This window comes from Ascidiella aspersa, chromosome 3 (assembly GCF_963924565.1).
Source record: "Ascidiella aspersa chromosome 3, kaAscAspe10.2, whole genome shotgun sequence".
NCBI lineage: Eukaryota > Metazoa > Chordata > Ascidiacea > Phlebobranchia > Ascidiidae > Ascidiella > Ascidiella aspersa.
Window position 1 is genome coordinate 13,606,630 of NC_139449.1, and position 24,868 is coordinate 13,631,497.

The following is a 24,868-nucleotide window of genomic DNA, read 5'->3' on the forward strand; positions in this document are numbered from 1 at the left end:
ATTCTTTGCACTACTTTATTTAACTACATAACACATAACATTAGTCAAAAAATAGAACTGACGCACAACAATGTTTTAAAAACAGGACTGAATTGCTGAACGGCTGAAAAGATTTCATTGTGTAGTGTTGCCTTGTACTTAATATATTGGCAAAATAAATAAGTTCTGGCAACAACCTGGACATGTTGTAGTGTAGTACAGTTTACACACAACTGCTTTGAATGTCAGTTGTTAAGAATTTAAAACATTTGGGAGAATGTTACAATATACACATGTTAGCAAATTGTTTTGCGATTAATTACTTAGACTTGGCCCTGTAGTAGGGTATATTAAGATTAATCCAAACAAAATCAAGGTTAAATAATTAGAAAAAATATACTAGGATTCGCTATTCTGGATTCGTTATCCTAGATTTAAACCTAAAGTTCTGGAATCCCCTGGGATTCTACTTTGAACATCCCTACCAACAACATAATAGTATGTTATGTCTCTGCTGAACATTATCGGCTTTTTAGTAAATTTCAAAAGAAAATGGAAATAAAAAGTCTTATGAGGTTCCCACTAATCTCAGGTAAATTTTAGTTGGTATAAATCTTGGGAAATTGCTACAATTTGTACAATAGTAGATTACCAAGTTTGAAAAACAAGGTAATGGGGCCTATTTCAATAGAATTGAAAGACCTAATAGTTTATTTTTGTTTGTTGCAGGAACTTTACTAATTAACGTGATCAGCTAATTATTTTAGGCACACATACAGCATGATTAGAATATTTCGTTCACCAATTCTGCGCAACATTATAAACACTGATGCAAGAATTTGCAATTCTGGCAGGTTGGTATTTAACAACATATATTAAATGTAAATTAATGTTGTAAATATATTTTTAAGATCCTGTAAATATAGAAACAATCTACAGGTTTGGATAGGTTAAAAACAGTTATTTAAAAGTGTTTGTTTGTTGTTATAAGGTCTGTGTTTTTGTATGTTACAAACAAACTATAATTTGTTTTTCTATGTTACGGACAAACTAAAAATTAATTATTGATTTTTATTTAAGTGTATTTTATTCAACAACAACTGAAGAAGATGACCCTAATTTTTACAAGATGGTTGGGAATTTCTTTGAGAAAGGAGCTCGCCTTGTTGAAGACAAGCTTGTGGAACAACTTTCTGAACCGTAAGCTTTTTCTTTTTTATAACATGAAGTATTCCTTATTTTTTAAATGTTTTTGGTGTTTAAAATTTTATTTTGAAGCAAAGTATGTGTACAAGTGTCTAATTTTACACTTGATGAAAAGTAAAAAATATTTTTGGAACTTGATAATACATGCTGACAAGCTGTCCGCGAATTTCAGTCCTACCAAAGTGTTTTTCAATGATTTAACCTGCCTTACTATTTTGGTGTATATGCATAGTTTAAAAACAGCAAATCAGAGTGTTTACTTACACTCATGAATGGTCAAATGAAATGTAGTTAATTAAAATGTGTTCTCAACACTAACTAATGTTTTTATGGGAAATCCTCATGCATACATGTAAACAAGTTGTCTAAGTTAAAGACACCGTAATTTATCAATTGCTATTGATCAATCTCATACATTATGGTCAACACAAACATTCTGGACAAAGTTAGGAAGGTTTAATTTTCATGTGACAATTCTAGTCATAGTGCTGCCATCATGCCATTAACACTCTATAAAGGATACTTCTCAATAATTCTTCATGAGCCAAAAACAACCAATTTGTGCTCAAGGGATCTTACATTGGCAAATGGGCGAGGGTGAAATCCCAACCCTGCATAAAACAACCGACAATATTATGATGTTAATTTACTATCTTGATGTGTACTTCGGCTTATTAAATAGTAGAATGATTTGGTATAAATTGTGCCACGAATTTGTTTTAATTTTTCTTGTTTGCTACAAGCTGAGAAAGTTACCACTGCTCTACAGTTTACAAGCCCAATTATGTTTGTAAAGGATTTTCTAAGACCATTTGAACAGTTTTTTCAGTTTGATCACAAGAATGTAATTCTATTTATTGCTTTAAAATGAATTACCTCTATAGGTAGTTCAGACAACATTATTTTTTGGACATTTTTATTGAGGTGCAACCAATATTTTTAACAGGCTAGCAGAATCTTGCCAGCCTTCTGGTGACAAGTATTTTTATTTCTAAATTCTTTGTTTTTTTTTGTTGTGCCCCCAAAGTTAACTGCTATGTTTGCCTAAAGAATGTATCAACCATACTATGTTTAGGTGATAAACAAAGCCATTGAAAAGTAAATTAGTCAACAAAAAGTTGCACCAAAGCCGCAAACAGTGCAATAACCTATATAGACCGATACCAATAACCATTTTTTTATGTTTTTGCCATCAGATACCCAATACAGATTTAAATGTAGTTAAAATTAAATTGATTAAAAGTAAAATAAAAATAACAATTCAGTTTATTTACCCTTTTATATTTTTAAATTTTTTATTTTGCATCTTAGCTTGGCATAATGCAAAACCATATATTTTTGTCAAAATACTAGAAACCTTGACCTTATTTTCATAGTATAATACCGGCCAAAATATCAACCCAAATTTACTGATAGCGATATATCGGTAGAAGCGAATGTTGGTTCATAATATCTGTAAGCCAATATATCTGTCTATCTTTAGTATTACCAACCAATTTTTTGCTCAAAGTTAAGTGGGTGTCAATCGGCACTCTTCTGCAGTGAATTGCACTTGCTTTGGTGAGCGGCAAGTGCAAAATCTCCACGCTTTCATACATGTGAAAAAATGTTTACAAGTCTCTATAGCAGAGGTTCCTAAACTTTTTGGCTCGCGGCACACCAAAAAATTCTAAACTATTTCGCGGCACACTTAACAAAACTTGATGAATAGTACGTATTTAAGTCTAAAAATGCTGGACTGTATGCCTAATGGTAATACAAATACTCTCTTTTCCAAAATTACAAAAAGTTTCGCGGCAAACTTGACAATCTATTGAGGCACACTTGTCTGCCGTGGCACAAAGTTTGGAAATTACTTCTCTAAAATTTAGAGCACACTTGCACAAAAATTACACGAAGCAGTAAAAATACTTTCTGCTGCAGGGTTTAGCTGCTTATATATGTGCTTTAAAATATTTTAGGGTTGATCGGAAGTCTCGTACTGGTATGCGTTCAGTCAGCCTTGATGATCAACGAAAACGTGTCCAGGGAATTTTCAAAATAATGAGGCCATGCAATCATGTCCTTCAGGTTTTTATTCAATTTTGTTTTCAGATTTGCTTGTTTGTTTTAACCATAAGCCTTTAGTTATGGTGTTTTTTCGTGGGTTGAGATTACTTAATAGACACACTGGCCACTGTTTTCAGTAAAGGTCCCCTTTTATAAATATTTATATATTTTTATATAGCAAGATAATATAATTGATACAACTAAAGACTAAACATTTATATATTATTGTGTATTAGTTAAGTTAATTTTAAAACGCGTTTTTAATATATTTCATTAGGTCACATTTCCATTGAAGCGGGATAATGGGGAGTATGAAATCATTACAGGGTACAGGGCCCAGCATAGCCAGCACCGTGTACCTTCAAAAGGAGGTATGTAGTCTAACAGCAAAACCGTAAACTTAACACTAATTGTACGGATGTTTAGCAACAAAAATACAAAATTATATGAAGAATGTTTGTTAATAGTTAAACATGATTTAATTTAAGTGTATCTTGTTGTTTGTGTCGTAAAATGTTTAAAGAATTGTTTTGTGTCCAGTTGTTTACAGATGATAAACTAATATTCAAGTTGAAAAACTTTCAAAGTAAAGATATGATACATATATTTGCATTGAGCTTAATAAAATAACAATTTGCCCAAATATAATATAACTTAGTATTTATAAAGTTTAATGGAGAATTCACAATTAAAAAATTGCCTAGTGCTGAATAACTCTTAGCCCAATTGCTACATGACCGCATAAAATGGCATGTGCCTTTGACCATTTTATACAGGTAATTTTGACAAGTTCATATGGGATGATATATTACAATGCTGGAACTTTTAGGTTGTTTATTTTTCATTGGTTGCATATCATACCTTAATAGTTTATGAAAAGGATAATGTTGTTTATGAAATCCTTTAGGTTCAGGGGTAACAAACAACACTAAACATTTTAATAACTCTTGGGAGTCCTGATATAAAAGTTAAATACAACTGCTGCATGTTTGGATGGGCTAATCGTTTTTGTTCATTTTAAAATTGGAGTGTTGAAGTTTTAAAAACAGGTATTTGATATGTAGGAAAGTTTTGAATTCAGTCTACTTATGTCAGGGGTGTACAAGCCGGCATGCCAATTTTTCTCTTATCTGCTTTCTGTGCCAAAGTCGATTCTTTTTAATCTCAAAAGCGCTTTTTACAAAAAATAAAATACACATAAAAACATTTGTTTATTTAATTAAGCAAACCATTAATTTTTTGACCAAAACTGCTTCTTTGCAAACGTTTGTTTTTAGCCAAACTCTGAAGATAGATTGGCCTAAAGCTGTGTAGTAGAAATGCGCATTACTGCATCTAAGTGTCCGTTGGATGGCTGTGTTTTGCTTCTTCACACCTCCACTACAGTTATAATGTTATAATATCAGAAACAATTGTTAGTTGTAGTGATTGCGCAATTGGTTTATATTGTGATTAAACAATGGCAATTGGCTGTATAACAAATTTAGTATTTTTTGACAATAACAAATTTAGTATTTTGGGGGTGCTTACGACTTGCATGCCAATTTTGTGATTAAGACATTAAAAGAAAAATTATATCAGCACTCATGTATAAATACCCAATATCCCCTTGAAAGTTCAAAATTTCAATATTTGACTTGCATAAATTTCTCAGTTTATTAAAAACGAGTCAAATTGCCCAATTATAATGCATTTTGCCGCCTCTGTAAATTAACATAGACCAAGTGATTAGATGAGATTTAAGCCAAAATCATGCTTTGTTGGTCTTTTTTTTCGTGGCAAAATAAAAATAACTTTAGTGTTAGGTTAATGCTATTAAATGTTATGATCTTTGAATAAATTTGATGCATCATTAAGTCGCGTAAAATGTTTTTGAGTCCACACCTGGGAGAATGTATAATTCTCCCAGCCTTTAAATTGGTGGTTTACAACCTTTTTGCTTTTGGACCTCCTTTTGTTTTATGAGAAACCTATGCGATCCCAATTTAATGTTGGTATATTAAACATAAAGAGGGTCAGTTACAATTATATTCAGTGTCAAGATCTAGCTATTCTTTATTTTGCAAGAATGTAAATAAGCACGAGAACAGCGAATTGGTTAAAACAACCGGAGTCCGACTCCAGCTAAATTTGCCGATTCAGTTGAGTCCTGAATACTTCCAACTCTACAGCTTGTTTTTCACCTATTTACAAAACTCAAACAGGATAAATATATACAATAATTAACTCACAACTCATATCCACCCACAATACGCGGTTTGAAAATATTGCACCATTTGCTTTTGCAGTTTACAGTTTGCGTTCTTATCTGTTTTCGCACTTAGTATGCGCACATTAGACAAGAGATTTGGGTAGTTTTCCGTATCTCGAGTCCCGACTCCAACAAAACAAACAAACTCCGTCAGGTTTCCTGTTCCGGTCAGCCAAATATCAAGGGCGCGAGTAATGCTACAATGTTTAATTTTTTGTGTAGTAATTTTATGGCTATATGTTACGCTTGGTGTTCATTTTGCCTTATGCAGTCTTATGCTTTAAATTAAAATTGCTCACTCTGCAAATTAGTAACTGCGAACTACGGTTCGCGATTTTGTGATTTTCAAGTTTTTGAGCACCGATTTTTAAAGTTATACGTGTCTAGGCCTATTTAGATTATATTTTCTGCTTTCACGACCGATTGGCACCGTGTTTGGTCACATCAGTGTGGTACAGTTGACAGGAATCTAAGTTGTGCATTGCGGTCGGACACCAGGCCATGGCTCTCAAGAGTACTATTATTTTGCCACCTAAAATATGTAAATGCAAACTTTTTCGCGCTACGCTCGAATCTTGCTTCGAACAGCTTTGTTTTGTTCTAATTTGTATACATATTTCAGCTAAACGCCTCGAAGCATAGCATTGTATGTTTTGGTCTTAATAAATATATGATCGAAATATAACGGCCCAATTCAAATTACAATTTTTGCATATAAGAGCAAATTATTCAGACTTCCGGAAATGCTTATTCAGCCTTTCCGGAAAATGTGTTTGCAATATAGCAATTTGTTAGTAACGCCAGTTGAAACAAACTGAATGCGATATATAACGTTTTTCTCTTCGCTTCACGTAAAATAAAGTAAATTAAAGAATTTCCTGTGAAATAAACTAAACGAATGGCGGTTAACCAGGACAATGTAGTTTTTTTCTCCTAGACAATATTGATCAATTCTTTAGCAAATATGACACGGCGACACCCCAGTTAGCCCTTGCGACCATCCTGTTGGGAACCACTGCTTTAACATTAAAACCAAATGGCTTGATTGGTTTACAGTATCTTTTTGTAAGCACTTCTGTCACAAATAGCTGCATAGGCTATCAAAAGATTATATTGTTGTAGAAAAATGTATTTTCCGACAAGAGCTCCTTTCCCAACTTTGTGTCTTCTAAATCAGCTGCTACCGAAGGACATAAAACGTTAATAGCAATATTTAATCCCCAAAGTCGTATGAAAAGTGTAAAACAACTGATTAACAAAAAATCGTACTGTCATTTACCGTAAAAACCCGTGGAACAAGAATAATAAATCTTTTGTTCCATCACAAGTTGCTATTTTTACCTATACGGAAACAGATACTTTAAATATCGTATAGCAATTAATTAATAGTTGTCGCTGTCTTGCTGGTATGTACAAAAACACACAAAAAAATTAAAAAGTTTATTGACCCACTTTTAAAGCATTGGCAGATAGCATTTTTTTCTTTTAATTGTTAACGTGAGTCTGGCGGTGTGCCAATCACTTTATGATTTTGGATGCCATGCAAATGACGCCTGACCGAATATACCGATTCACCGAAACCAAAATTAGTTTAAACCAGTGGATCTCATGCGTTTTTGCGACGCTTTTGAGAAACTTGAACTTTCGACACAACAAACCAAAGGAATTTCACTTATTTTACTAACTTTATTGCAACAAAGCTAATTTATTCATGTATTTGTTCGCTTAGGAAATCTTAATGAATTGATTCATGTTTTTCGCAACAATGAGATCGAATGCACATGCCTTGGTGTAATGGTATCTGTAAGCATTTTAGTACCGCAATTGAGTTTGGATTGCGAAATGAAATTATTGTGGGACGAAATAAAACGTTACACAATTTGAGGATCTCTTGATTAAACCAATACTCGTATATTATTAATCTATTAAATTATCCGTTGGTTCTGGTTTCAGGTATTCGCTATGCCCCCGATGTAAATGTAGATGAAGTTCGGGCATTGGCTTCCCTTATGACTTGGAAATGTGCAGTTGTAGGTTTGTACCCATAAGCGAGAAGAGAACATCGCGCAATAAATATACTGTTAGAAATAGTGTTTTTATCGTGTATATTTATGATACGAATATTACTGCAATAAAAATACTGTGAAATTGAATTTGTTACCTCTATTTTTTTAACAAAATGTTGATAACTCAATAAGTGTCTAAACGATTATTTCTAGATGTTCCATTTGGAGGTGCGAAAGCTGGAATAAAGATTGACCCAAGACAGTATTCAGAACGCGAACTGGAAAAAATAACGCGTCGATTTGCAATTGAATTGGCAAAGAAAGGTTTTTTGGGTATGTGTTTTCGGTTTCGCCCTCATTTTGCACACAGGACCATTTTAAGCCATCGTATTGTCAAAATGAAACACATGTCGGACTTGTGAAGTAGAATGAACGATTCCTAACAGGCCTGTGTTTCAGGTCCGGGAATTGACGTACCAGCTCCAGATATGAACACCGGTCCCCGGGAAATGTCCTGGATGGCTGACACTTATTCGATGACATATGGTCATGGTGATATTAATGCGCATGCCTGTGTTACAGGAAAGCCAATTGCACAGGGTGGAATACACGGCAGGATATCTGCCACTGGACGCGTAAGAATTCTTGGTGTTTTTTTGTATACTTTCGAGTGAAGGATGGACTTATATGATTGTAACTCAATAGTATGAAAAATTCAAAGTCCTTTCGTATTATTGAGTGAAGTGTTTAACTTTACTCAAATTGGTAACACATACGTAGGTTCGAAAGTTATTGTTTTTATTGTTTGCAGGGAGTTTTTCACGGAATCGAGAATTTCATTAACGAAGGTAAATCAAAATAGATTTAAACTCTATAATGGCAGCTGGTAAACTCATTGATTAAGCACAATAATGCGCCTGGTGTTTTTTTGTGTTGATCCACATTTTTATAGTGGACAACGAAATGAACAAGCTATAAATCCCATCGCATTTAAAAGCGCGCAAGTGATCTAATTAATTTTTAACAATTTACACCTAAATAAACTAAATTCCGTTTAAAGAAACGCTCAGTACAAAACGGTATCCTTTGACACAGAAAGGGTATACATAATTATTATATCGAACTATTAGAAATAGGAATATTTAGTTGCCGTATTATTTTATTTGCCAATTGGGTTGTTGTCCTTTGACAAATAATGTTATCGCATGAACATTTACCAGGGTTAGTTGGACTTTATCGGGATTTTAAGGATTTGATTTTCCACATAAACATATGTAATACTACTGGACTCCGGTATTTACCTGGATGGTTAATATGTTGCTAAACAGGCACTACATATTAATTTTATTATTGGCTATAACTTTGTTTCATTATTGGATTCGGTCTTTAGCAGTATACTCAAACACTACCAAACTACTTATGTTAGTTCTCAAAATTTTCTTGTTTAAAAATTGTGTTTTATTAAATGAAATATTTTTTTGGTTTAACTTAAAAAAATAGCTTTGAATTTAAAAGGTCTCACGACACATTGGGCGCACAAAAATATTTACACAATGCTCAATATAATGGCATTTTTACATTAGCCATTATATCCACATCTGTAATGCTAAGCTCAAAAAACGCAGATTTAAGGGGTTTCGGTTGGTGGTCCGCAGGGTCATATTGCAGAAACATGTTGTTGGTAAATTTATCTTTGTTCATGATAAACTGCAAAAATTTCTTCAAAGTTCAGAAAAATAAAACAATAGCCTATTGACAGAAAATTGCCCCAGTCCAACTTAAATTTCCTAACTAATACGAAATTTACTTAAAATAGTACAAATAAAAAAATAAACCAATAGCTTGTTCACATAATACTTTTTTTAGCATGTTCATATGGCCACATTCACATAAAATTACAAGTGGCTTATTCCACTAGTGATGGCAGGTAAGAAAGTTTACATTTTGTTTCAGCTTCTTTTATGAGTGCAATCGGAACGACCCCAGGCTTTCTTGATAAAACCTTCATAATCCAGGGGTTTGGCAACGTTGGTCTTCACTCAATGCGCTACCTGCATAGGTCAGTATTTAAAGTATCCTGAATTATTCGCTGTTTACGGTGAAAGAGGGCCTAATGAAAGTACACCGCGACGTAAAAACGTTGAGAAGCTCTCGTGTAAAATATATTTAAAACGATGTATTGTTTTGTATGATCCAGGCATGGCGCAAGGTGCGTTGGTGTGATTGAACATGATGCTAGCATTTACAATCAGGAAGGTATAGATCCGATCGAGCTTGAAGACTATAAGCTGGTGAGAAACCTGTTTAAACTCATTTATTAAATATTTTATCATTTACCTTTCTTTTCTTTTTTTAAAAATTTACTGAAGTTATTTAAGTGCAACAATTGTTACCACCAGGCAAACGGAACAATATCTGGCTTTCCTGGAGCAGAACCCTACCAAGGGCCCAGCCTTCTTGAGGAAGAATGCGACATTTTACTTCCCTGTGCTATTGAAAAGGTTATTACGGCTGACAATGCACCGCGAATAAAAGCAAGGGTAAGTAGCGTAGGCCCTAATAAGGGGTACAATTCTCTAACGGGACCGCTGAGGAATATTAAATTGCTAGCTTAGACTGGAATACAATGTTTGAACCTGAGCGGCCAGAAATGCACTTGAAAACAATCCACCAAGATTCGAGATTAGAACTAAAGTAATGGACGGACAAGTAATTTCGAAATTAGATAAGAATTAGATTTAGCGGCATAACACGCTAATTTGTCGAATTAGACAAATAGAATTGTTCAGTTCTCCAAGTATGGTTTCTACCGACTAATTTAAGTGTGTAACAAGGCAAACAATTATTGGCAATTCTGGCACTTTTAATACATACACGTAATAAACTAGTTTAGCTCGTTGCTGTAACACAGGGGTTCTTAAACTGGGGTCCATAGACCCCTTGGGGGTACGGGAACTAGTTTTAAGGGGTCCGTGAAAGCAATAGGCTCCTTCAAGTTCCCTTTCGTGTATTAAAATAGATTTTTTTACAAAAATAAAAAAAGTTGAATTTTACTGTTAAATGGGAGTTGTTGCACTTGCACGTGCACAAGCCAGGGTTTCCCAAACTGTGGTCCGCGACGACTGCACAGGTGGTCTGTGGCGATATGACAAGAAATTAAAAAGTCACACGTCTACGTTTCAAAGATAATTGCCACAGTTATTCACAACCTAAAGATTTCGAAAGCTTTTGCTATTCAGCATCGTAAATCTTACTTGTTGCGCCTTCGTTGTAGTCAAAAAGTTGTTTACGAAAAAATACCGTATTCCTCGTCTATGACGTAATAATATATTCTTATCGCCATTCGGGAAAATACAGGTCCGGACTTTCCGTGGACTCTGACTTACGAGTTTGCCTTTCACATATAACTCCGAGAATTGATTATTTGTGCTGAAAGAAGCAATTGCATACGTCCAATTGATGTTGTCAGTTTTGTAAATTAATAAAATTAGGTTTTATTTATTTTTTGCTTTGTATTGCGGTCCGCGAAAAAACAGACTTACAAATAGTGGTCCGTGGTCCAAAAAATATTTATTGCTAAGGTTTATTTCTGAAAGTAAATTTTATTTTTTGTGATTTTAACAAAATATTTTGTTTAAGGTGGCGTCAAATATAGAATATCCTAGGAATTTAGTTAAACTGTTTCATTTTTTGCCGGCATGCAATTAATTTGCAGTACTCGAGTTAATTTAAGCCGAAACTTATTCGTTGCTCCAAATATTTTTATTTAACTTTTAGATAACCGCAACAGCGTAATAGCTATTGTACACGGTTCGTGAAACGTACATTAAACAGTTTGAATCAACTCGCTTAAATATATTTTATAATTTGCTATCCTAAACTTTCAGAAAGGTACTTACGGTCCTTGAACCTATACCATTTTTGTTTTAATAAATAAATGGCCTAACTTCACTCGTAGCTCGTGTACTTTTGCGGCGCCCAAACACCCAGAGGTGATAGGTGGCTACTATCAGTGTAAACATAAAATTTTGTAACCATTTCGATTTGTCTTAAATGTTCGATTAAACCTAATTCAAAGCATAACAAAACAAACAAGACAAAAAACTATATACGTTGGTATTTTACAATATAATTTGTTTCATATAAGCTTTTCCGTCTTGCAGATAATTGCCGAAGGTGCCAACGGTCCTACAACGCCCGCAGCAGACAAAATCTTGCAAGAAAACAACAAACTTGTTATCCCGGTAAGTACTTTTAAAAAACCTTTTTTTAACGGAGAAAAAATAATAATAATTAATTCTTGTCTGGAAAGCAGACTATTTTGCCTTACTATCTATTTGTTAAAGGATCTATACCTGAACGCTGGTGGTGTGACAGTTTCCTATTTTGAATGGTTGAAGAATCTTAACCACGTCAGTTATGGAAGACTCACATTCAAGTACGAACGTGAAGCCAACTACGACCTTCTTGGTTAGTTTGTCGGAATTGGCTCATTTGCCTAATAACATTTTTAGAAGTTTATTTATAGCACAACAATAACTACCTATGATATTCCAATTGCGTAGTGACTATGTATCCATCTGAAAGCTTTTTACTATTGTTTGATCGTATAAGACGCGGGATCTCGATATTTGATCTAATTACTTAAATTGACTAGAGAAATGTTAGTACTCTGCTTTGCATTATGTGGCATTGGCCTTGAAAATTGAAGAAATTCGTGTTAAAGTGATTTCTGGCCTTGTTTTAGCTATATTGCATCTTAAGAATGATTGTTCAGTTTTGTTTTGTAAAACACATGTGGCGACAGAATAGCAAAATTATAGAAGAAACTTAAATTAGAACACGCTATGACAGTCGCCAGAGAAAGTTTTTGTAAGGGGCGCTAACTATGGAAGCTAACCTAAAGAAAGCAGTTTTCACCGAATTTTCGAAGCTACCTCCCTTAATCCATCCCTTGTTAGAATCGCGCTAACCAATTGTGCCAGTGAAGGTTAAATGTCCTATATGGTTTTCATTTATATAATTTCATACCAATATTTGTTTTTGAAAACAACATGATTAACATATGTGAGAGGCGATTTAGTGTACTGTATTTCCAACAATCACAAATGCATAATATACCGGTATTATTAGACAATGTTCAGTATTGTCAGAGTTAAGTACGTAAACAATAAATACTTTTTTTATAGATAGCGTACAGTCGAGTTTAGAGAGAAAATTCGGAAAACACGGAGGAAAAATTCCCGTTACTCCTACTGACGATTTTGCAAAAAAAATCATGGTGAGTATATATTTTTTTTAATTTTCTCACTTGTATAAACTTTTATCGCGTTTTATACTAAAATCCTTTTATCAGGGTGCCTCTGAGAAAGATATTGTTCATTCTGGCTTGTCTTATACTATGGAGCGGTCAGCAAGGGTAAGTTAACGATGCATATTTTTTTGCATATTTATAAAGTTGTCTATCGCCAGACCTCAGTTTTTATAAGCTAATATGTAGGCTACAAATCGTAAATAACAATTCCTCAAATTGGTTATGGTATATTTAAAATAGGTTCCTCTGGCATATATTTCTTTAACCCACGTTTCGGCTTACTATCCGGCAAGTCTTCGTCGGGGACTAACACACAGAGCCCATGTTGGCTATGCCTGGTAGCAACAGCATATTTATTGGTTATGGTATGATATATTCCTTCTCTTCATGCCTTATAAACCCTAACAAACTAAGCTAATTCATTTTAAAAAGGTAATAAAAGTTGATTGCAAAATTTGAATACTACCTGAATATTGGGGATAGTTTCAGTCTTACCTGGATATTAGTGATAATAAAAGTAGAATATCGAATCCTTAGATAAGAATCCAAATTGAACTCTTATCCAATTCTGACGTTTATTTCGGGTAATTGGAACCGATAAAATTTCTTCGGTTTTCTGGGGATGGTTGCCCCTACTTGTACATACGCGAATGGCAAGTTTGGATATATTCCTGTAGCTGTAGCGACACTTTTATTGTGCTTACTTTAAATGTAGCCTTTTAGTGCAGCATAAACGCTTTTTCGGGCGACCAATTACTTCGCGTCTGCGATAACTTTACCTAGTAATCAAATGTAAGTCAAGCGTTATTGGGCGAGTGAACAACGTGTAATGCCAGGTTTTCTTAAATGCGTTTCAATATTGAGCAAGGTTACGCACAGTGTATTATCAAAGTAAATTATCAAGTAAAATAACGCCTCACTGGCAATACTAAAGTTCTATTACTTGCAGTACAATATTTGACCGCATAACAGACCACGTTTACAGTAGAGACTAAAACACAGCTATGTTTTATAAAACGGGCTGAATTGCTGAAGGGTTAATTGTGTTGCATTACACTCATTGCATCGGCAAAGTATAAAATTTTGGCAACAACCTGGTGTTTGCATTATGTTTCATGTTTGTGTTTTGTTGTATATATTTATACATTACAGTTTACAGAACTGCTTCGAATGACAGTTGTATAAATTCCCCCCTCTGCAAAGAAAAAATCAAAGTTTAAAAATTATTAAAAATATACTACGATTCGTTATTGTAAATTCGAAAGTCGAAACCTTATATAAGAGAATTCCCTTGGATTCTACTAGGAACATCCCTACCGGATATGTTTGTGGAAGTAGTTTTTAGATTTATTTAAGAGATTAATTTAAAATACTGCAAAATAACAAGTATATTATAAAAAAATTCACACAATGCAAGGACTGCACGTTCCTTTAACTTTTCGTAATTTGCTTACAAAAAAGTAAACGACGCTAGATCAGCCTGTTTAGTTTTAGGTCTTTCGCGTCTTATTATGTTTTGAATATTTTATATTACCTCATGTTAGTTTTGCGGTTATGTCCTTTCTTAAAAGAAACAAGCTTATTTAATCCCGTTTTATTACATCCGTTGTCTTTTACGATGTTAGGAAGACGTTGAGGGGCTTTTAACTGCACTAGCATTCAGAAAAATAAGCCTGAAAATGTAATTTGTACTTCGGGTTAACTATCGTTTTCACTAACGGAGGTAAACTTGAACTATGCACAATGCAATCTAGGGCGTTCATGATGAAAGCAAAGTGTCCAATGTTTATTTAATGCCCGCGGATTATTTATTATTGTGTAAATTAGAAACTATTTGTAAATAGTTCGGAATTCAGATGCTCTAAAATCTAAATCGTCTCGGAAGTTCTAAATATATTTAAAAAAATAATTTAAAAAATAATTTGGGCGATTAAACGTAACAAAAGTTTTCATTTGGTACGTACGGTAAAATTGTCTACCTTGCTCTACATTTCTCTTACATATTTTACATATTGTTCGACTAAACGTGCCAAGTAAAAAATCCGGTGACATCGAGACACATCTAGTATGTTTTTGCAGTACATTTAATGCGCACCTGTGGTCTAGGAAAATTTATTATACTATAATGAACCAATCAGACATTTTAACCCCAGTCGTTGCTGTTTAAACTGGTTGCAAAAAAAAAAACGAATTAAAAACTCAAGGGTATTTTATTTCCAGTTTCTTCCCCAATTCCCCACTGGAACAAGTTTTATTTCAGAAATTAAAATTAAAAAAAAATTCTTTGTAAACAATAAAAACAAGAGTTAGCCATCGATTATATTTATAATGGCTCTTGTTAAACCAAACACATTGAATAGTTTTTCTTTCACTTTAGCAAATCATTGCAACCTCTCGAAGCTACGATTTGGGCCTTGATCTTCGTACTGCGGCTTACGTCAATGCAATCAACAAAGTATTTAAAGTTTACAATGAAGCAGGATTTACATTTACTTAGACTTTTTGCCATTCTACCTTATAGCATTTGTTGTCTGATGGGCAATACTGTATTATTGTTTATAACCTTAAGGTTAGAGTAGATATTTGGCACTACTTCAGATTAAAATTTATTTTTTGCTTGTTTTTTGCATAAAATTGTTTATTGCATAAAACTGAATTTTATGTATGTATCACAAGCCCTCTGTTGCATTAAGGAGTTGTTTTATTCTAGCTTTTCTTTTCAAGCAAACATTGTTGTTGTTGACTTCTATAGAAATTGTACACTTATACATCAAACTTTGATTTTTTCACCCATCACTAAATAAATGTATTAAAAAAATATTTTTGAGATTATTTATGTGTATGAATACGTATAATTGAAAATATTTTGTATTTTAATTTTTTTTGTGAAAAGATTTTTTTTTCAAATCTTATGTTTGTTTAATATCATGATAGAATGATTTTTAAATTTTTCATAGATCTTACGATATAGCTTATAGTGTACCCTTCCTATATGACGTAAAGGTTTGTAATGCCTCATACTTGGATTGTTTTTTGCGTTCTGTGTGAAACATCAATGGAATGCTGTAAAGAATACTAAAGAAATGCTGTTAAGTAAAGACATACGTTGGACACTTTTCTTATACATGTAGGTTGTCTGTTGGTGGATGTTTTCATGGCAGCAGCAAACATTAAACTAGGTTTTCTCGTGTCTAGCTTTAAACATCAATTTTCCCAGAATTGTTGTTAATTTAAAAAACAAAATAAAGGCATCTATAAGATTTGAGATTCATTGCCGCATGTACGCAAACTGGGTCTACAATATGCATTCTAATGTCGTAGGACCAAACAAAAGTTAAAGTTGTTTTACATAGTATATTTTGGCCAATACGCCTAATTTTAGTAAGAATACTAGCCATAGTACGGCGTTTCCCCGTAGGGTAAACCTTAAACGTGAAATGTGAAAATATGCTTTGGGTACTGGCAGTGTAAACTAATAACTTTTGCAGTAAACGAGATATTTTAAGTGAAATAAATATTAGAACGCATAAAGCTTTGGCCTCCTAATCGCCATTCCATATTGTTTTGTGTCATCTCCGTGTAATTAAAAAAAAATTAAATGAAAGAGGAATGTGTCGATTTAACACAGTGTTTCTCGGCCATTTTATGGCTAGCGGCACCCTTAAGAAATAATAAATAGATTGCGGCACCCTTACCACATTTTTCCTTAGTAATTCACTAGAATGTCGCAATAAACAAAACTGGAACAACACACATACACAACGTTGGAAGTTATAATTGGATTTATTCCACTCTAATCTTACACAAAAATTTAAGAGTTGAGCAAAAATCAGATTCTTAAAGATTCTCATTTATCTCCGGCACCCTTGAGCATTCGAAATGGCACCCCGGTTGAGAACACTGATTTAACATATAACGAAGAAGTCCGGTTGCGGATAGCGTAATGTTCAAAGTGGCTTAACGTTTATACTTTGCCCTAAACGTTGCACCTGTTTAGGTTTCCAGTGATCTGCATGTATTGCCTACTTTAAAAAACAGCAAAGGCGCCGGTTGTTTAACACTTTTCCAGAATAAAGAGTAACACTTTATAAGGATACGGCCTGTGAGGAAAATCGACTGGCGCGATATTTAAAACAATTACGACATACCTGTGCAAAATCGTGATCGAAAAGGTTTTAAAAAACGGTAAGAACCGTCATGGCACGTTGGAAAGTGTTAACGACATCAGTACAGAATAGCGCCATGACGCTGGAGGACACGATAAACTGCCTCAATTAATGAATTTTTAAACCGGGAAGATGCAAGCCCGCACGATCAAATTTTAAACATTTTTCACTATCCAACTATGGCCTCCTAATCCTTCCCAGCAAACAATTTGACGTTGTTTAAACGTTATATTCACATCAAAAAAAAGTTGTAGTCACGTTATTCTGGTTCGTTGTTTTAACGTAAATGTGTAGACAGCCAGAAACGTTAAAATAACGTTGTGGTAAACGTCACTGTTAACGTTCCCTCAACGTCCTAATAACTTTTTTATATACGTCCTCGTAACGTTACCTAATGCCAGTCGAAACGTTTTTATGACATTCAAAACAAACGTTGTTTTTACGTAAACGTGTAGACAGCCAGAAACGTCAAACTAACGTTGTGTGGTAAACGTCCTTAATAGCTTTATTTAACTATGTCGCCATTACGTTAAATTGTTGCGCAAGAAACGTTTTTAATAACTTCCAAACACACGTATTTTTTCCGTAAATGTGTAAACAACATTTTTAAGTTACATGAGAAGGATTTTTGCCTGCATAAACAAACAGTCATCAACGCGTTATTATGGTGACAATGTAAATGTAAGTAAAAACATTGCCTATGCGAAAAACATAATAATTTACGTTCATTACTAAAAATGTCTGCAATATTACGCCATGGATAATATTCAATTAATCACAATACAGCGTAGTACTCAAGGTCTTTATTTATTAAAATTAGGAGCACACGATATGAAAAGTTATACGCGGACAAACCAAAAAACATCAAATATATGCACGTTATTGCTCCTCACTCCTCAGAGTCAGAAGAAAGATATGGAAAAGTTCCGCTTCCACTGCTGATAGAGGTGTTGCTGCTGTCACAAGTCTTGTTTTGTTTCTGTAACGATAAGAATTAACAACAACAATAATTTTTAATTCTTAATTGACAAATTCAATATGGTTGCTTAACAGGGCTGCGGAGTCGGCTAAAACTAACCCGAGTCTGACTCCAGCTGTAAGTTGGATATTTAGCAATCCGCTCATAGCGGTGTCATATGATTCAAAACCAACAATACATGGTTGGAAAATATTCAACCATATGCTATTACAACTTTTAACAGATTAATCAGTTTCTTAAATTGGTACTGCGCAAGAACAGGTCGCACTCTAGCAAAACAAACCGACTTTGTCGAGGCCCGAGGCCGACTCCGCAGCACTGGTTGCTAAGATCATTTTTTGGACAAAACATAATATAATACAATTAAATTGTACATTTTTTTGTGTAAGTTTTTTTTCCCATCAACTTACCGAAAAATTTGATCCACCCGGTTTGTTGGGCGCATGCTTCAGAAAAGCTGACACTTCGTCTTCTACAGCTTTAATTGTAGTATCATGAGCTTTTATAACTGTGCCTACAATATATACATCAAGATTTTGTCCCCTGGATAACGATTATACTCAACAATTATTAATATGGCAGGCAACTCTGATAAATAATACTACAACATATTATCAAAATAAACATTCTATGGTGAAAACAAAAAAACTTACTAAATATCTCCTAGTTGTCTTGTTTTTTAAATTTTCTTCCAATTCAGAAAATTCGATTTCATTGTCCAGTGGCACCATCTCAAAAAAATTGTTTTCCGCATCACTAGCGGAACTCTTAGTTTCCAGTAGTTTTAAAATTTTGTTTTGGTTGCCCAAAATCTTTCCTATTTGAACTAAAAACAATGAAAATATTTTTTTATCTTGGCAGAATTATTGTTTAAACAACTTGTTGCAAAAACAACAATAGTAAGAGCAAACATGAAAGGATTTAAAAGCAAAGTAAAAATATTTTTATATGCTGAAGCGATTTACAAAATCCTATAAAAGTTCTGTTCTATAATAACACATATAACCTAATTGTTTTAAAAAACAACCTGTCATTGTAGATTCGATGAATTCTTGACTGCTTGTAGTACCTAAAAAAACAAATATATACAAAAATATCTTACAATTTTATTGATATTCATTAACAGGGCTGCAGAGTCGGACTCAGGACTCAAGGAGTCACCTTGTTTTGCTGGAGATGGACTAGGGACTCCAGTAAGACCACGTAAAACTACCCGGGTCCCGAGTCCGACATGCACATACGGAGTACCAAATTTTAAAACTCAAATGGCGCCAACTGGAAATTGTAAAGGTGTAAAAGGCTCAAGTGCACTATTTGGCTCCTTAAATAACAACAAGGTCTAGATTTATAGTGCAACTAACTTAATTCACACTACTTAAAGAGTACCACTTACAAAACTTATACACAAATTACACTTTTTTTTTATTTTAACACATTTGATTTAACATATATATTTAAATCTGAAGAAATAAGGAAACTTCATTGCAAAGTAATATTTAAAGTAATGTTTAAGGTACTTTTACACAAGGCTTACATCAGTGATTCTCAACCTGTTTTGGCTTGCATCACCCCTACTAGTATTTTTAGCTTGGATTACTGTAACATCACAATAAACAAGATTGAAAAACCTTGTTGATTTGTTGCACTCTAATCGTATAAAAAATTGTAACCAGAAACTTAATAAAGCAAAAATGGGAATCCAAAGTAATTTGAAATGTCTCATGGCACCCTTGAGTGTTAGAAATTGCATCCCGGCTGGGAACCACTGGATACATCTTAGGGAATTTGAATGTATATTTTGAAGCTGTGGTTACCAACCTGGGTGTCGCAAGTGTTTTTTTGGGGGTCGCCATGCAGTATTTGATAAAAAAAAATTAACAAGAAATAAGCAATATGAACTAAAAGTTTCGCATTGTAGAAGAAAAAGCAACCATTACACTTTTCAATTAATAAATTAAGCATAGCTTCAGTCAAACAATGTGTAATAAAAATGAATGGACGCTCAAACTGTAACTTTAACTCATTGTGCAATGTGCACACTTAAATCTGGACATTTTAGCCAAATTTTGATACAATCTGTCTAGATTTTTTTACAATGTGAATTTTGCCATTTTTAAAATGTGTTTTTTTATTGACTCTGGTTTATGTATTATACACTATAATTGGGGGTCGGGCAAGTTAACGAAGACTTAAAAGGGGCCACAAGAAGAAAATGGTTGGAGAACCACTGTTTTAAAGGTTACACTGTTTGGCACATTTATTTAATATAAATACAAATAAATACCTTCATCAAATGATATATCTCCAAGGACTTTTTCAGTATGAACATCGTTCAATGAAGACCCTTTATCTCAAAAACAAAACATCACATAAAAAATACATATTAGTTGTTTACTTATTTTAAAGATAAAATGGTATTCAAAATATTGGTTAAAATGTATATACGTTAATTTGATGAAAAGTACCCCATTGCTATAATATTATTTGTTAATAAACATCTCCTCCAGTCTGTCAAACAACCTAAACTCAACTTTTGATAATCTCCTAGTAAACAAACATTAGCATCATACCTTCCTCATCTAAATATCTTCTTGGGCGCTTTTTTGGCCTTATACCTTCATGCAACTCACAACCCTCAATATTTGATGTTTCAAGAGCTTTGTTACACTTCACTAAAGCATCACTATAGTCATCTGAAAGGCATTGTTTATCAGCTTTCCAAAATAAATAACTAGCTGTCTGTTTGGTAATGCAATCTCACCTGAATAACCAAATACTCTCACATTATATATACTCCAATTGTCTTTGTCTGGTAATTGATTTTTTTTTGCTTTTTGTTTTGGATGATTATGTGGCCAATAACATTTCTTTTTCTTCTGTAAAATATAAAATATATATACACTGTGCAAATCACTCTATACAAAATTATTAAAAAACCTAATGTACCCAACCATTAACAATAAACATACATTGAATTAGGTGTGTATACAGAAATCTAATAAAGAGGGTCTCGGATTTTCAACTAAGCAAGTTCCCCATTTTCCGTCTGATGCTAATGATTGCTTTGAAAAGCCATACAACGCTGTGGGACAGTGGGCATTAATTATTTCAAATAATTGCTCTGCAAGAAGTGGTACGCCTGGCAGTGAGCGTCCAAGTGAAACAAGATCGAAAAAATGAATACACCTTCTTCATAGCAAATTTTTTTGGAGTACAAATGAACTATTGTATTTGCTGAAGTGTCGAATAAACAATTGCCGATCAGCCAACCTGAACGAATAGAGAAAGGTGACAGAGAAAAAAGTCCAGTGTTTATGGTAGGCCCAGGAGGAAACAAGAGACGAAGTCAACGTTTATCGATTTTGGCTTTGCATTAGCTTCATATGACTGAATTACATTAAAAAAATATTGTGCCTATACACCCCCTGGTTACGCCACTGCATTTAATCAAGTTTTACAAAGTGAGACTTTTCTGGGAATGCAAAAGTGTGACAAAGATGTTAACTGTGATAGGTATTAAAAGCAATTAAGAATTTCATCCAACAAAAAATATATTTACATCATCCGTTGTAAAAATCCATGAATTGCACACAACTTCTACCGTTTCTTCATCCAGAAATTCAACAATTGCAAAGGACATCTAAGTACAGTACAAGATAACTATTTATGGGAAAAAATAAAAATTTGAATAGTACATTTTCATCTTATAAATGCAAGAAAGCTTTAATAAGAAGTTGAAAATATTCCAAAAGAATACAGAAAAAACTGGCAAACTACTATACCAAAGCTGTTTCACATGGCAACCATGTGATCCATTTAATTCAGAAAAGCTTCTTTTCAATATATAAATGTAACTGTTTATTTACAAACTAATGTGTACCTTACCTTGTATCCACTTTTGTTACTATGTAAAATATAAATGTATTACCTTTTAACAAAAATAAATCCTAAAAAAAGAGTCATTCTGTTAGTGATTTTACCCAAAAGTGTCCCAAATGAATGATAAAACAATACATTATTTAAATCAGGGGTCGGCAACCTACGGCCCGCCAAGGTGATTCTTCCTAACCATAGACCCTTTTGTGTACAAAAATCACAACCATAATACCCATTAAATGATTTTGTTGATTTTACTATTGATCGGGCAGGGGCATCACATATAATGCTTTGAAGCTTGATATAAATTTTCTGACTTTTCCACATAAGAGATATAAATTTTCTGACTTTTCCACACAAGTTTATTTTGAAACAATGCTTTTATATCTTCTACAGTGTCTTTAAGAAAATCTAGATTAGCAGGTTTTGAACATCCATAAAATAGAGCAATAGGAAACACACATGATGGCTGTAAATTATTAATACTGCATAGAATAGGCCACAAACATTTATTTGAACTTTTAAAAAGTGGCAACCCATCAATATTCAACCATATATGTAGGATGTCTGGAAAGCGCTCATAAAATTTGGAAAGTTCAGATAAATGATTAAATAGCTGAGTTTGCAAGGAAAAGTAAAAATACTCCATTGAGGACCTTTGTTCCAAATTAACAGTTTTTGGAGTTGCTAGTAGTGTATGACAACTGGATGGCAAGTAAGAAATAACGGCGCTCTTTCACTATTGTACGTGAAAAGTTATGCAAAAAAAAATAATAATAATACCGCTTACCACAACGCATATTGTTTGGGTTAGGGTGCGGGTTAGCGTTTGGGTAAGGGTGGGTCAAGTAATATTTTGTTTATTAATTAATTTTTACGTACAACAGTGAAAGAGCGCCGAAATAACAACTTCTGGTTCACTGTCACTACTAGAAATAAATTTACGATAGTACTCTTTTTCTAACTTTTTGCGGTTCTTTTCTCTTCGTAATTTGATCCAACGACGCTTATATATCTTTCTATAATTATCCATGTAACTCGAAATTTATGTTTAAAATCCCCTGCATAGCAAAAACATCAGCGTACACCAAATAGTAATATTCAATATTGGCGCTGGTCTCTAGAATCCTATACCACAGCGTTTAAACAATTATTAAATCCTTGCACAATTTCAGTTAGGGTGTGGTTGGGTCAAGTAAAACTACATTTATTATTTAATAAAATACCTGACCCACCCACACGTAAATAATGTGCGTTATTGTAGGATTCTAGACCAGCGCCAAGACGAGTCTGCACATTTCTTGGTTATACAGTTTACTTTTATAGCATTTAACGATATTAGTTCGAAATTTAATTAAAGCCCTAAAACGCACGCGCAACGCTGCAGTTGCACGCAAAAAAGCACGTTTTCTGAGCCTTCATTATCGCAAACTAAACTCGCATAAACTGGGAACGCCGATGCTAACATAAGGGGTCATACGAAACACAAATGTTCTTTCCGATTGTTTTAATGTTCGACAAGTATGATAGACCTTGAACGTCACAATATGGGTTAGGTTTGATGTAAAAACAAATTTTATGCGGTACTTTTTTATGTCCTTACACAATGTAGAATTTTAAACTTATTCCAGCTTCTGTAGATGTTGTGTTTTATCGTTAATATTAACGTAACTCTATGTGCAATGTATAGTTTTGGAAATGGGATTTTAAGGTCTGGTTTAAAAAACTTGTTCGAAGAAAAAAACAAATCTGTTTTTTTAACTATTAGATAACTTTTTTACATTGTTTCATCAAACGTTTTTAAACGTTTTATATAATACGTTAGAATTTTACATTTGTATAACATTTACTCTACCCATTTTAAGCCTTAACTAAAAGACATTTTTCTTACAACGTTTCAGTCAAATGTTTAAAAAATGTTGTTTGTTAACATCAATATATGGTTTCGGTTTCACGCAACAAAAACGTTCTTTCAAAACGTTATATATTTTCAAGAAACAACAACCCACATTTTTTGACTGAAAACGTCCTGCGAGCGTCGGCATGTTACGATTATTACGACAACGTCTATTTTACGACTTTTGTAACGGTATTTAAACGTCATATATAATACGTTAGATTTTTACCCTGATATAACATTTACTCTATTATTTTCAAGCCTTAACTAGTGGACAACTTTCTTACAACGTTTCAGTCAAACGTTTAAAAAACGTTGTTTGTTAACATCAAAATATGGGCTGGGTTTCACGTAACAAAAACGTTTTTTTTTCAAGTTATATTTTTTTGTCTAAAAAACGTCTTGAAAACGTATGAATGTTAAGGTTATCATGAAAACGTTTATTGTACGACTTTTATAACATTATTTTGACGTTATATTTAATACGTTAAAATTTGACCTATTTAAAACATTTACTTCATTATTTTTCTAGCAATAACCAACAGACAACCTTATTACAACGTTTCGAATGTCGTAACAACGTTACGTGTTTGCTGGGTTATTTCGTGTTGTACCAGAACTGTGTAAGTATGCTTAATTCACGTGTTATGGCCGATAACACTGGTCAACAGCGAATTTTAAACGGATATGTGATCAAAACAGTATAGACTTTCTTGTCTCAGTCAAAATCAGTCACTATAGGTTCTAGTTTATAAAAGAGAAATATATTTCGCCAATCACGGCATCATCAGTCCCAAAAAAAACGAATACAAAATAATGTTAACACGTAAACCAGGTGGTAGAATTTAAAAATAATCATAAAACCTAGAGCAACAAACTACGCGACCAGGTTAAAAATATAGAACATAAAAGTTATAGGTATGGGGCTATAGAAAATCGGACCATCCTGTTACCCAAGTCTAGGGAAAAACAACAACCAGCTGTGTTGGTAAAGCGAAAAGAAAAGAAAAAAGGAAAAAAGGGGTGGCAAGAGGTGACAACAAAGACGATAAGGCAAACGGTAGAGGCCCATTGCAACTAAAATAAAAGATAAAACAATGCAAAATAAAAAGCAAAACCAAGGAGACAAATAGTTATTTAATACC

General features: G+C 33.5%; 1 protein-coding gene across 1 annotated transcript; it reads left to right on the plus strand.

The window, feature by feature from the left end:
* The first annotated feature begins 706 nt into the window (after positions 1 to 706).
* On the plus strand, positions 707 to 16,070 carry LOC146160307 (glutamate dehydrogenase, mitochondrial-like). The gene is made up of 16 exons (XM_083385903.1): positions 707 to 833; positions 1,060 to 1,179; positions 3,147 to 3,255; positions 3,512 to 3,605; positions 7,439 to 7,519; positions 7,705 to 7,824; positions 7,951 to 8,126; positions 8,303 to 8,339; positions 9,445 to 9,550; positions 9,689 to 9,782; positions 9,891 to 10,031; positions 11,655 to 11,735; positions 11,838 to 11,961; positions 12,681 to 12,772; positions 12,848 to 12,910; positions 15,183 to 16,070. Exons 1-16 carry the CDS (start codon positions 760 to 762, stop codon positions 15,300 to 15,302), a joined length of 1,632 nt encoding a protein of 543 aa, XP_083242029.1. The 5' UTR covers positions 707 to 759; the 3' UTR covers positions 15,303 to 16,070.
* The last annotated feature ends 8,798 nt before the right edge of the window (positions 16,071 to 24,868 follow it).